The following is a 13,010-nucleotide window of genomic DNA, read 5'->3' as shown; positions in this document are numbered from 1 at the left end:
CCCAAGTGCTTGGGCCCTGCATCCGCATGGGAGACTGGGAGGGGGCACCTGGCTCCTGGCTTTGGATCGGCACAGAGCCAGTCGTAGCAGCCATTTGGGGAGTGAACCAGGGGAAGGAAGACCCCTCCCTCACTGTCTAACTCTGTCAAATAAATAAATAAAAAATCTTTAAAAAAAAAAAAGAAAATGCCCCGCAAACATAGGAGGTAAATGTCCTTGGCCCCCTCACCACAGCCCCCAAGGGAAGTGATGCAGAATTAGGAAAATACAGGGCCACCCATGACGGAAACCTGAAACCACTATCTTCCTGGAGTCCCGGGGAAAGCTGTGCTCTCACGCCCCCTGGTGGCCGGTCTGTGACACACACCGCTCACTCAGACTCCAGGCGCTTCGGATGTACCCCTGCCCTCTGCACTGTAGAGAAGAGGGAGGCGAGACCTTGGGAGCTGGGACTCATTAACAACATTTATTGAGCACCACCGCCAGCGCGCCCAGACCCCTGGACTCCTGCTGCAGTGCTCTCAAAGCTTCACCGTCCCTGCAAAGCGGCTGAGACTCCAGCCAGCAGCGGCAGCCTTCTCCGGGAGGCCAGCCGAGGAATCCCCAGGGGTGGGGGGTCCCGAGACACAGACCAGGCAGGACAAGGACACGGTCCGGGGGCAGCCGCACTCCCGGCTGGGCCAGGCTCAGCCGCGTCCCTTTGAAGTTGTAATAAATATTCTCTTCTGCCCAGCTTGGCAGGCGCTCTTGCCGAGTGTGGGGTGGGGGCACTTCTCACGCTAGTTCAGGCTCTGGCTCTGCAACGGGCAGGAGACAGCGCTGGCATCAGCCGCCTCCCAACAGGTCCCAGCCGTCCGGGACAGGCTTTGCTCACGAGCTGGACGCCCCCCAAGGAGGGGTCCCCGCAGCCGCACACCTGCCCCAGTGGCTCTGTAGCCCCGCAGGAAGATGGCTCAGTCCCCACCCCCCACCCCAGGCAGCACCCCCACCCCTCCAGGGGGACCGCCGCTGACCAGCTTCAGCCTCATCTCCCTTGGCATCCGGCTCCTGCCACCAGTCTGCATACAGGCCCTCCTCATAGTCGCCCTCCCCCTCAAACTCGGCGTCCGAAGGGGGCTCCTCGGGCTCCGTGGGCGGCCCTGGCTCCTCCAACTCCATCTGGATGGCAGGGGAGAAGTCGCGGGCCCCGGCTCAGATGGGGCCCTGGCTGGCCAAGGGAACCTCTGCTCCCACCTCTCATTCCCCAGAGCCACCCGGCGTTGGCTTGGGCACCGCCCAGCCACAGCCTCGCCTTCTAAGCGTTAACTACTGTGCCGAGGACATCGCCAGTCCATACCCAGTGCCTGGACATCCCTTGTGGGCATCTGCTCTGGAGCCCTGTGCTGGCCTCTGCAGCAGCACAGCTTGCCCCTCCCCCCGGGCTGCGATCTGCTTGGGAAAGCCACTGTGGCTTGCATCAGCTTCCCCCAGCCCCAGGCTGGGCAACAAGGGGCAGCCATGGAGCGCAGCACCGCCCACCACCGCCATGCCCTGAGCACCCAGCATGTGCTGGCTCTCACTGCATTCCCACCACAGCCACGGCAGGTGGGCGTCATTCGCCCCATGAGAGGAAGAAACGGAAACCTCAGAGCCCCCCAAGACTTTCCTGGAGGCTTCCCAGCTGGCACGCGGTGGGCCAGGTCTGGTAGGCACCTGTGCCTGGGCGCTAACAGTGTGGACCCCGCCCCGGGTCGGATGGATGGGGGTGGGTTCGTCATAAAGGAGGGGGCGAAGAAATAACCATTTAGCAGTGGCTCCTCGGGAAACGCTGGCTGTGGAGGCCTCATTCATAATCACGTGGTCCATCTCTGTGGCACCAGCATTCACTCCAGTCATTCAAACCCCACAGCTGGGAGCGACCTGGCCGCTGTGCCATGGCACAGTCCTGCGGGAGACTGGCCAGGGAAGCAGGCCAGGGGCAAGATGGACCCAGGCTGCAAAGAACTCCAGGTCCAGGCCACAGGTGGGCAGGGAGGCAAGGGGGGTCAGAGGTGGCGCTGCAAGCCCAGAAGAGAGCCAGTGCACGCAGCAAGGGCTTCCTGGAGGAGGCGCCACCTGAGCTGGCCCAGGAGACACAGACTGGAGCGGGTGAGAGGAGAGGCCTACACACTGAGGGGGAGGAGAGGGAAGACAAGCCTCTCCCACGCCCCAGCTGCCCGCTGCAGGCTGCACTGGACTTCAGCCCACGCCGCAGCCCCTGGTAAAGGTGTCCCCATCACAGCCAGCCCTGGAGGGCAGGGCCACTCACCTCGTCGTCTGACTGCAGGTACATGTGCGAGAACTCCAGCAGCTCCCGCAGCTCAGAGGTCTGGTTGTGGTACAGCACGGCCTCCTAGCAGGAGGGAAGGGTGGGCGGTGAGCGGGGCTCTGGTCCAGACCGGGGAGCCAGGCACCGGGCCTCTTCCAGGCCAAGGACCAGGAGCAGGTGGCCGCCCCCCTGCGGACTAAATGACAGCAGCTGCTTGCAGAGCTGTGGTAAGGCGCATTCTGAGGGTGTCCCAACGGATGGGCAATGCCTCCCACTGCCGAGGAAGGTAGGCGTGGCACCATGGACCTCACCAGCCTTGCCCTGGTCTCCAAAGGGCTGGCTCAGCTGGTCCAGGGTCGTGGGGGGGGGCAGTCCCCGGGGAAGAAGGGGGAAGGCTGGGAGTGAGGGTGGTGGGGGCGAGGAGGGTGCAGGAGGTGGGCCCCGAGCGGGTGCAGCAGATGGGACCAGCCCCTGTGCAGACGTGAACAGGGTCGGGGCTCTGAAGCCAGCACTCCAGCCACAAGCCCGCGTTCCCCTGGCCGTTCGAGGGGGCCAATTTCGTTTTGTTTCACTGAAATCACAACGCAGCTGCGGCAGGAGCCGCAGGGAGCTGTGCCCACCTCCCGCGGCCGGAAGTCGTCCTCCTCCAGGCCCCAGCGCGCGCGGTGGAAGCGGTAGTACACCAGGTTCTGCTGCATGACGCTGTCCTCGGGGTCGAAGAGCATGTAGCTGGCGGCGCTGCGGGCGGCCTGGCGCACGTCATTCACTGGGCAGGACAGGCGTGGGGATGGCCCTGGCACTCCCCTAACCCTAGCCCACCCCCAAGAATACCTGTTGCCCCTCCCCACCTGGAATGATGCAGCCAGCACGTTTTAGGCACCTATGGCACGCCCCCGCCTCCGTAAGCTGGCCTTGACACCAAGTGCAAGTCTCGGGCACGGAGGCGTTAAGTAACTCGCCCAAGCTGAACTGCCTCCTGTTCCCTGCCTCTCCCCACCCCAGACCCCCAGCCTTCCCTCCCACTACATAGGGGCCTCATTCTGGGGGACAGCTCCCCACCAACCCGGGAGAGCCCAGCAGTCCTCTGTCCCGCCCAAGTCCCGCCCCAAGAGGCTCACGCTTGTAGTAGGCAAACTGCAGGTAGTGATACATGGTGGCCACGAACTTGTCCACAAAGTAGCCGCCCACATTGGGGGTCAAGTTGGTCTCGCAGTCCACCTTGCACTGCAGCGACTCTGCGAAGAGATCTGGAGGTGGTCGGCAGAGGTGAGGAGCTGGCCCTGTCCTCACCGCTCCCTCCCACCCACCTGGCCTCCAAGTCCCGCCCTGCCCACCGGGCCCCACTTCCTGTCCGGAAAGTGCACTCTGCTGCGTAGTGCAGCCCCAGCCACTGGGGGCCAGGGCATCCTGGGAGAATGACAGGTGAGGTTTGGGACAGGACTGGAGCACAGAGAAGCTAAGGACACCCCTGTCTGGGGGATTCTGGAGTGAGAGATCCTAAGGCAAGGTGTGAATTTTGCCCACAAAGTGCCTTCTGTGCTGTTTCTCACCTTTGCGCCTGCATTGCCCTCTGCAGCCCCGCCCGGCACCTTGGGCACCCCAGCCTCTGTCTCTGGCAGCTGGAGGGCTCCCTGGGGTCCAGGTGACAGCTCTGCCTGTCCCACGGAGGGGACGCATGCAAGGTACCCTCAGGTGCTCTGCCACGCAGGCCCACACGGCGGCGTGGGAGATACCTGCGATGGCTGGGTAGAAGTCTTTGAAGTCCACCTGCTCGTGGGCGCCCTCGCAGCCGGCCAGGCACCGCGCGAACACGGCCAGGTACTCGGCCAGGGCCCGCTCCATGTCCTCCGTGCTGCCGCGGAAGTCGCCGCTGTTGTAGAGTTTCACGGCTCGCAGAAACACCGCCTGGGGGAGCGCGCGGGGGGCGTCAGGGGCACCCCGTGCCCGCCCCGCGCGCGGCCTGCCCGCCCCACCCCACCCCACCCCACCCCACCCCACCCCACCTCGTAGGGCTGGGCCTCGAGGTCGGTGAGGGCCTCGTCCGCCACGTCCAGCATGCCCCGGTAGTAGCTGAGGTACTTGGCGGTCAGCTCGTGCTTCGGGTTCCTCTGCAGGAAGGTGTAGGCGGCGGCCACGGCCTTCTCCAGCCGGTTAGCCTGGCGGGAGGCGAGGGCAGCCGGTCAGCGGGGCCGCCGGGCGCGGGCGCGGGCGCGGGCGCGGGCCCGGGGCGGCCGCGGCCGACGGGGCGCGCACCTTGAACAGCGCATAGTGCAGGTACTGGTAGGGCAGGCGGCTCTGGAAGTCGCGCAGCAGCTGGCGCGGCGGGTAGGGCAGCTGGAACGCGGGCAGCGTCCGCTTGCAGCGCCGCAGGCAGGCGGCGCGCTCCAGGACGTGGCCGAAGAGGCGCAGCTCGCGCGCCCAGTCGTCGGCGCGGGCGGCGGCGGGCGCGGGCGGCGGGCGGCCGGCCGCGGCGGCGCTGCAGTTGGCGTGGCAGAAGGCCTCGCTGTCGCGCAGCAGCCGGTGCAGCCGCAGCGCCGCCTCCAGGTAGCGCGCGCTCTCGCGCCAGCTCTCGCCCTCGTACTGCTCCAGCGCGTGCCCGTAGGCCGCCGCCAGCGGCATCAGGTCCTCTGGCGGGAAGCCGCGGAAGCTGTACTTCTCGTACTGCGCCCCGGCGCTGCCCAGCAGCAGCCACAGCAGCCCCCACGCCGCCCGAGCCATGCCCCCGCCGCGCCCGGAGGCTCTGCCGAGCTCCGAGGGCGGCCCGGCCCCGCGGGCGGGCGGGCGGGAGCGGGGGCCGGGCGGGCGCGCCTGCTGGGTCTTAGCGCCGGGCGCGAGCGGAGCGGCCGGGGCAGTGCCCCCCCCTGCTCAGAGGGGCCTGAGGCGTCCGGATCCCTCCCCTCCGTTCGCCCGACCTCTCGCCCTCGGGAGGTGGCGGGGACGTGGGAGAAGGCTGCATGCCAAAGATGCGGAGCCAGGAAGACCCCCACGGCCAGTGTCCGCCCTTTGCGAAGAAGAAGCGGAGGGAGCAGCCTGAGCCCCGGAACCTGGGCGCCCCGGTCCCTTCTGCACCCACCACGTGTCGTCCCCAGCTCGCCTTGGGAGGCACCCACTGGGGGACCCCCCCCGCACGCTTTCTACCGTCTCCATCCCCATCTCACAGAGATGGAGACACAGCTGCCCCTCCCCGGGGAGACGGGGGTGGGGTGGGGAGGGGGTTGGGAGGCCCTGAGCCCCCGCTCCTATCCACCTGGTGGGGCCTAGATTCGGGGGTAGGTGCTGCAAAGGCCGGGACGGCTTAGGCTGACTTTAGGACCCGGGGCCTCCGAAAAAAAGACGGCGAACTTTTCTGGGGTTGGGAAGTCCGCTCAGACTTCTCATCTTTCCGCAGCCTCCCTCCCCGGCCTGGGCCCCGGCTGGAGACGGCAGCGGGCAACCCGGAGCTCTTGCGCCTCATTCCTCGGGCGCCACCGTGGCTCTCAGCCGCGACCCCTCCTCCAATTCCTGCGCCACCACCCCCGCCCTGCCAGCTCAGTCTCCCCAGCCCCCATTCCACGTGGACCAGCCAGGGCGGGGGTAGGGAAGGACAGGAAGGGGGGGAGCCATCTGGGGAGGAGGGGGAAGCAGGCCGGCGCCCGCGGCTCGCTCGCTGGCCCTCACTGCCGCCGTCTCGGTTGCGGGCACCATGTTCGCCGCGGGCCCCCCCAGCCACACCCTCCGCCGGCTCCCGCTGTCGCTGCTGCTGTTGCTGCAGGTCTCGGGCAGGGGGCTGGGCCGCGCCAGCCCGGCCGGCGGGCCCCTGGAAGATGTGGTCATCGAGCGCTACCACATCCCCAGGGCCTGTCCCCGGGAGGTGCAGATGGGGGACTTTGTGCGCTACCACTACAACGGCACTTTTGAGGACGGCAAGAAGTTTGACTCGAGGTAAGGAGTGCGCGCCCCGACTCTCCACCGCCTCCCTTCCCCGGCCCTGTGGTTTCCTTTGAAGCCGTGCATCCCCCGTGTGGCTCCGGGAACCCCTAACCCCAAACAGCAGCCTGGGGCACACCTCCCCGGCCCGATCGCAAGCCCTCACCGCTCGGACCCCCACGCGCCCCCATGCTCTCCCTCCTGGCCGCTGTCTAGGACGCGACTGGCGGGTGTTGGGGGCCAGGTGTGGCCCAGGAGGCTGGTGAACTGGGGGTGGTCTGTCGGCCTGGGACCCCCTCCCCTTCCACCCCACCTGACTCCCTTCCCAGATCCACCCCCTCTTTGCAGTGAGTTTGTTGCCGTTGAAGAGGCAACAGGACTTGTGGGAGGCGCAGGGATTTTCAGCAGGGAGATAAAGCAGTCGGGCAGTGTGGCTGCAGGCTGGCTCTGGGGCCGGGCAGAGGGGCCCTGTCTGTCTACGTGTCACACCCATGGCCGTACCATTCTGGGTTCCCTCTCCGAGCCTCCTGGCACCCCCCCTCCTCCATTTTAGCTCTACCAGGCCAGTGCTGCCGCCCATCTTGCCAGCCTGGAGACTTGAGGTGCGGACTTCAGGTCTGATCCGGGCCCGTTGAAGTCCACTCGGGTTGGTGGAGCGAGGCAGAGCCGTGCACTGGCCTCAGGGACAGACTCTGAGACCGTGTCTCATGCACGCATCGCTGTCCCACACTCAGAGGGGTCGACCCCCTGGGACTCAGCCCAGTCCCGGGGAGGGCAGTGGCCTTGACTTTGGAGACAGAACACCCGGTGGTAACAGCAGCCGCAGATTCAAATGCAGGCTGTGACCGTGAGCTGGCTTCGTTCTCCTTGTGTGAGAACTGAACGTAAAAACTTCCCATGCCCGGGGCCGGGATGCTCGCAGGCGGCCTTTCCACGGAGGCTCCTGTTCTCAGGTTTGCTGTGCACAGCCTTGACCTTGGAGACAGCTTTAACCCAGAGCAGCACCTCGAGGAAAGCGCCCGGAGTCAGGAGGAGTTGGAGGCCCTGGGGGCTCTGGTAGCTGACCCCCAGCCGAGTGTGTGGAGCTGGGAGAACTCTCGGCCCTGTGGCGCTCTGTGATCACATTTAAAATCTGCTGCCCTCCCTTCACTTCTGAAAGCCGAAAATAAACTTAAAAGGCGTGTAGCCGAAAATGGATACAAGCATGGCCATTCTGGGAAAGGCCTTTGAACCCAGCCCCTGTCCTCGGCCCTGGCCAGCTCTGCTCCCCCCACCCCAGCCCCTTCCTTAGAGAATCGTCGTTGCCACAGCAGAAGCAGGGGCCCACATACTCCCACCAGCCGTGTGACCTTGGGCCAGGTGCTTGGTTTCTCCAGCCTCAATTCCTCTCGTAAGAAAAACAAAAGCAATAACAATAATGCCCACGTCTAGGAGACAGAAATCGGTAAGACAATAAACAAAGTGCCAGATGTTCCGTCTGGTATACAGTAGGTGCTCAATGAATGCTCCTCTGCCCCCTCCTTCATCCAGCATATAATAGGTGCTCAATAAGTGCTCCTCCGCCCTTTCATGTTGTCCTTAGCTCTCCTTGGCTGTCAGCAAATAGAAGCAGCACACAGGCCCACCCTGCCCCACCCCGTCTCACCCCCCTTTTGTCGGAGCCCCTCCCCCTTAAGGCAAGAGAGGGTGGTTGGAAAGAAAGCAGTGAGCCTGTGTGCGGATCCACACCCGTGCAGAGGGAGGGGCGTGGTGTGTGTGTATGTGTGTGTGCACCAGTGCACGAGCGCCTGCCTTTGCCCTCAGTGTGCACACCCCAGGCTGCCTCAGCCCATCGGCCCCTTTTCTGCCCCCAGCTATGACCGCAACACTTTGGTGGCCATCGTGGTGGGCGTGGGGCGCCTCATCACCGGCATGGACCGAGGCCTCATGGGCATGTGTGTCAACGAGCGGCGGCGCCTCATTGTGCCTCCCCACCTGGGCTACGGCAGCATCGGCGTCGGTGAGCACTGGCGTGCGGGCAGGGGAAGCAGGGTTGGAACCCTGAAGCTCAGAGGTGTGGAGTGACTTGGCCGGGCTCACGGGGCACAGGCACCCCAGCAGTGGCAGAATCGGGGGGTGGGGGCAGGGAGGCCCCCCCGCCCCGTCCCGCCCAGGTGCTGCACCTGCACACGCTGCTCCATCCTCACAGCGGGGCTCATCCCCCCGGATGCCACCCTCTACTTCGACGTGGTCCTCCTGGACGTGTGGAACAAGGCAGACACGGTGCAGGTGAACATCTTGCTGCGGCCGCCCCACTGCCCCCGCATGGTGCAAGACAGCGACTTCGTCCGTTACCACTACAACGGCACACTGCTGGATGGCACCACCTTCGACACCAGGTGGGAGCTGGGGGGGAGCCCTGGGCCCAGGGTGGAGAGGCCAGGCCCTTGCTGTGCCTCCCGCCTGCAGCAGCGCCCGCTCCGCTCCTCTGCAGCTACAGCAGGGGCGGCACCTACGACACCTACGTGGGCTCTGGTTGGCTGATCAAGGGCATGGACCAGGGGCTGCTGGGCATGTGTCCCGGAGAGAAACGGAAGATCATCATCCCGCCGTTCCTGGCCTATGGCGAGAAAGGCTATGGTGAGCCAGCACCCTGGAGAATTCTTTAAGAGACGCCCGGGGCTGCACTGACTGCGGGTCAGGTTGTGCACAAGGGCATGCAGCCAGAGAGCTGAGAGGGGGTGAAATCCAGCCGGCGCGAGCGTCTCGCTGAGAACGGGTGCTTTGTTCCAATTCATAAACGGTCAGCAAGGGCTGCCGGTGGCCCTGGGGAGAGCCCAGCTCATGCTTCACAGGAGCAGTAAGAAAGGGCGGGCAGAGGCCGCGTCTTCCTGCATCGCGCCCGCCTGAGCAGGAGCCCTGTGCCTTCCCCAGGGACCGTGATCCCCCCGCAGGCCTCCCTGGTCTTCCACGTGCTGCTGGTTGACGTGCACAACCCCAAAGACAGCGTGCAGCTGGAGACCCTGGAGCTGCCCCCGGGCTGTGTCCGCCGGGCCGCGGCTGGCGACTTCATGCGTTACCACTACAACGGCTCGCTCATGGACGGCACGCTCTTTGACTCCAGGTCAGCGGGGCCCCCGAGGGTGGGGGCCGGGGGAGGATGCCGGGGTGCCCACAGGCAGCAGCTGGCGCTGTTCCGAGCTGACTCCCGCCGGCCCTCCCTGCCTCGTACTGCAGCTACTCCCGCAACCACACCTACAACACCTACATCGGCCAGGGCTACATCATCCCCGGGATGGACCAGGGGCTGCAGGGCGCCTGCGTAGGGGAGCGCCGCAGAGTCACCGTCCCCCCTCACCTCGCCTATGGGGAGAACGGAACTGGTAGGGCCACTATCCCAGCTCCTCTCCCCCACCCCAGCCCCTGCATGTAGTGGGATTCCTGCCACTGGTGCCCCTCATCAACAAATGCATGCGGGCTACCTCCTGTCACCCATCCACTGTCCCCGGGAGGGAAGCAGACGTGGCGTAGTCCCCTAGGGAGCAGGGGCCGGAATTTGAGACCCAGCTGTGCTGGAAGCCTCAATGCTCTGACTTGTAAAGTGCGGCTCGCAGGCTAGGTCAGCCGGGACCCAGGAGGCAGGGGGATGATGATTCTCCTCGGCTGCCCCTCCCTCCCCGGGACGCCCCAGCAGCGCTGGGAGGAGAGAGGCCTGGGGTGGGAAGGGCCTGGAGCAGCCTCTCGGGGCTCCGAGCTGACTCACTGGCCCACTGGGGCCCCAGGAGACAAGATCCCAGGCTCCGCTGTGCTCATCTTCGACGTCCACGTCATCGACTTCCACAACCCTGCGGATCCCGTGGAAATCAAGACCCTGTCCCGGCCGGCCGAGGCCTGCAATGAGACGGAGGCCGCCAAGCTCGGGGACTTTGTCCGCTACCACTACAACTGCTCACTGCTGGATGGCACCCAGCTGTTCTCCTCGTGGGTCCGGGGCAGGGCCGGGGCTGGGCAGGTGGGTGGGCACAGGCCGGGCCACCCCCCCAGCGCCTCCCTCCCGGCCGGCCGCTGATGCCTCCTCCATGGGTGCACATCACAGCGGGAGTTGGGGGCGGGATGGGGGGAAAGGGGGTTTGGGCAAGGGGAGGTGACCGTGGCGGGAGGGGCGCTGCTGTTTCCCTTTCATGGAGAGAAATCACAGGGAAACCTGCTCTCCCCCAGCCATGACCACGGGGCCCCCCAGGAGGCCACTCTGGGCGCCAACAAGGTGATCGAAGGCTTGGACCGGGGCCTGCAGGGCATGTGCGTGGGAGAGAGGCGGCAGCTGATTGTGCCCCCACACTTGGCACATGGGGAGAGTGGAGGTGAGGGCGGAGACCAGTGTCTGGGTGGCTTTCTGTCCCTTTTGTCCCTGGTCAGCTCGGGCCTCCGGGGCTGGTGGGCTGGCAGGAAGCCTTTGGGATGGCTCAGTAAGCATCCCATGCCCCACCCCCGGCCCCTCAGGGGAGGCTGTGAGGCCGGCCAGGCCCCAGCCTTACCAGGGGCCTTGCGTTCCTCTTCCGCGTCCCCAGCACGGGGCGTCCCTGGCAGTGCTGTGCTGAGGTTTGAGGTGGAGCTGGTGTCCCGGGAGGACGGGTTGCCCACGGGCTACCTCTTTGTGTGGCACAAGGACCCTCCCGCCAGCCTCTTTGAAGACATGGACCTCAACAAGGATGGCGAGGTCCCCCTGGAAGAGGTGGGTGAGAGCCCACACAAACCCCCTCCCCCCAGCCAGGAGCCACCTTGCATGGTGCACATGCCCCTCCCACCTGCCCGCCCCTGCGCCTGCAGGCCTGCCCCTGTGCTGAGCCCCAGGCCCTGGGCTCCCTGTCCCTGCCTGTGCTTCAGGCACAGGTGCAGCCGGTTCCCCTACCTGGGCCCTGTTGCTGACCACTCCCATGCCACGCCCCCCCCCCAGCACCTCTCCTGGCCTCTCCCAGTGCTTACGGAGCTGGGGAGGGGAGGGGCAGCCTGGGAAGCAGCACACCCACGGCCCCTCCCCGGAGCCCTTCCCAGAACCTCCTGCAGCTGCTTAGCTGTGGCCTCCCTTCCCGCAGTTCTCCACCTTCATCAAGGCTCAAGTGAGTGAGGGCAAGGGGCGCCTCCTGCCCGGGCAGGACCCGGAGAAAACCATCAGGGACATGTTCCAGAACCAGGACCGCAACCAGGACAGCAAGGTTACGGCCGAGGAGCTCAAGCTGAAGTCGGATGAAGACCAGGAGCGGGTCCACGAGGAGCTCTGAAGGGCAGGAGGCACAGCAGCCCCTGTGGGCCACAGTGGCAGTGGGACTGGCCTGCCTGCCCACCGCCCCTCCCTGTGCACTGTGCCAGGAGAAGCCTGAGGGGAAACCACATTGGGGCAGTGGAGCAGCGCTCTGGGGCCATTTCCCCAGACCCAAAGCCCCTTCCTGTGTGTGGCCTCACAAAGCCAGTCTGGGTCAGCAGAGTCAGGGCCCCCGCCCGACCCCCAGGCTCCTGGCCGGGCTGGGCTGTTTCCCCAGCCCCCTCCCTCTGTTGTGGCAGCTCCCCAGGAGACCCCTCTAGCCCTCCTCCCTCTGCTGTGACCGGCTCCTAGGGCAGGAGCAAGCCCAAGCGGGCAGCCCCACCTCACCTGCCCTCTGGCTTCTCCCCGCCTTCTCCCCTCCTTCCTGGCCCTGCAGCCCAGGTGCTGGAGGCCAGGGCCAGGCTCTGTGCACCTTCCACCCCTAAAGGCGACTCCTCTCCAGGAGGAGTCACAGAGAGCAAGGAAACCTGCCTAGGGACCGTGGCCCGACAGCCTTCCTGGGGGTGGGGGAGGGGCTGTGCCTCCAGGGCCAAGAGGTGCAGGCTCTGCCCCCACCACACCCCTAGAGCCAAGCTCGCGTTGGATCCCTTCCTCCCTCACCAAATAAATGACGAAAACAGCGGCCTCGGCCTGCTGGCTTTGGGGGTCTAGGAGCTGGGGAAGTCGCGTGGGCGGGTGAGACTCAGAGATGGACAGAGAGACCAGGGAGCCCACACCTTCACAAGGTGCCCTGGAGGGGATGCAGGTAGTTCTTGACCACCTAAGTCCACAGTGAGAGAAGAGGAGGGCACGATGCGAACGGCCCGGTGACAGGACAGCAGGGCGCACAGGAGGGGGACACGGTGACAGGACAGCGGTGCACACAGGAGAGGACACGGTGACACAGGGGAGGGGTGCACACAGGAGGGGACACGGTGACACAGGGGAGGGGTGCACACAGGAGGGGACACGGTGACACAGGGGAGGGGTGCACACAGGAGGGGACACGGTGACACAGGGGATGGGTGCACACAGGAGGGGACACGGTGACACAGGACAGCGGTGCACACAGGAGGGGACACGGTGACACAGGGCAGCGGTGCACACAGGAGAGGACACGGTGACACAGGGGAGGGGTGCACACAGGAGGGGACACGGTGACACAGGGGAGGGGTGCACACAGGAGGGGACACAGTGATACAGGACAGCGGTGCACACAAGCGGGGACACGGTGACAGGGCAGCAGTGCACACAGGAGGGGACATGGTGACAAGGACAGTGGTGCACACAGGAGGGGACACAGTAACACAGGGCAGAGGTGCACAAGGAGGGGGACATGGTGACACAGGACAGCAGTGCACACAGGAGGGGACACAGTGACAGGACAGCGGTGCACACAGGAGGGGACACAGTAACACAGGGCAGAGGTACACACAGGAGCCAGACATGGTGACACAGGACAGCAGTGCACACAGGAGAGGACATGGTGACACAGGACAGCGGTGCACACAGGAGGGGACATGGTGACACAGGGGAGGG

General features: G+C 65.8%; 2 protein-coding genes across 3 annotated transcripts; one reads left to right on the top strand and one right to left on the bottom strand.

Annotated features, from left to right (window-relative positions):
- Positions 1-447: 447 nt before the first annotated feature.
- Positions 448-5,064, bottom strand: P3H4 (prolyl 3-hydroxylase family member 4 (inactive)). Its single transcript, XM_002719387.6, has 8 exons — positions 4,541-5,064; positions 4,291-4,443; positions 4,021-4,192; positions 3,406-3,534; positions 2,908-3,053; positions 2,288-2,371; positions 1,014-1,158; positions 448-797 (listed from the first exon to the last, which is right to left on the bottom strand). Exons 1-8 carry the CDS (start codon positions 5,003-5,005, stop codon positions 775-777), a joined length of 1,317 nt encoding a protein of 438 aa, XP_002719433.3. The 5' UTR covers positions 5,006-5,064; the 3' UTR covers positions 448-774.
- Positions 5,065-5,625: 561 nt separating this feature from the next.
- On the top strand, positions 5,626-12,114 carry FKBP10 (FKBP prolyl isomerase 10). 2 transcript variants are annotated; one of them, XM_051825686.3, is made up of 10 exons: positions 5,626-6,208; positions 8,047-8,192; positions 8,382-8,571; positions 8,667-8,812; positions 9,107-9,296; positions 9,410-9,555; positions 9,958-10,153; positions 10,391-10,533; positions 10,741-10,904; positions 11,266-12,114. In XM_051825686.3, exons 1-10 carry the CDS (start codon positions 5,970-5,972, stop codon positions 11,449-11,451), a joined length of 1,746 nt encoding a protein of 581 aa, XP_051681646.1. In that variant the 5' UTR covers positions 5,626-5,969; the 3' UTR covers positions 11,452-12,114. The 2 variants fall into 2 exon arrangements, with proteins under 2 accessions (XP_051681646.1, XP_008269699.2); XM_008271477.4 differs by having other exon boundaries at positions 5,655-6,208; positions 9,955-10,153.
- The last annotated feature ends 896 nt before the right edge of the window (positions 12,115-13,010 follow it).

Source organism: Oryctolagus cuniculus, chromosome 17, assembly GCF_051225735.1.
Source record: "Oryctolagus cuniculus isolate XC-2025 breed Fujian yellow rabbit chromosome 17, ASM5122573v1, whole genome shotgun sequence".
NCBI lineage: Eukaryota > Metazoa > Chordata > Mammalia > Lagomorpha > Leporidae > Oryctolagus > Oryctolagus cuniculus.
This window is presented reverse-complemented; position numbering and strand designations above follow the sequence as displayed.

Bases quoted from the DNA above. Each gene is read 5' to 3' on its own strand.
- P3H4 (XM_002719387.6), bottom strand. From the start codon at position 5,005: ATGGCTCGGGCGGCGTGGGGGCTGCTGTGGCTGCTGCTGGGCAGCGCC. The intron at 4,193-4,290 runs GTGGGGTGGGGT...GCGCTCCCCCAG, and splicing joins TCGAGGCCCAGCCCTACGAG to GCGGTGTTTCTGCGAGCCGT. The intron at 3,535-4,020 runs GTATCTCCCACG...GACCACCTCCAG, and splicing joins CTTCTACCCAGCCATCGCAG to ATCTCTTCGCAGAGTCGCTG.
- FKBP10 (XM_008271477.4), top strand. From the start codon at position 5,970: ATGTTCGCCGCGGGCCCCCCCAGCCACACCCTCCGCCGGCTCCCGCTG. The intron at 8,193-8,381 runs GTGAGCACTGGC...CCATCCTCACAG, and splicing joins CTACGGCAGCATCGGCGTCG to CGGGGCTCATCCCCCCGGAT. The intron at 9,556-9,954 runs GTAGGGCCACTA...CTGGGGCCCCAG, and splicing joins CTATGGGGAGAACGGAACTG to GAGACAAGATCCCAGGCTCC.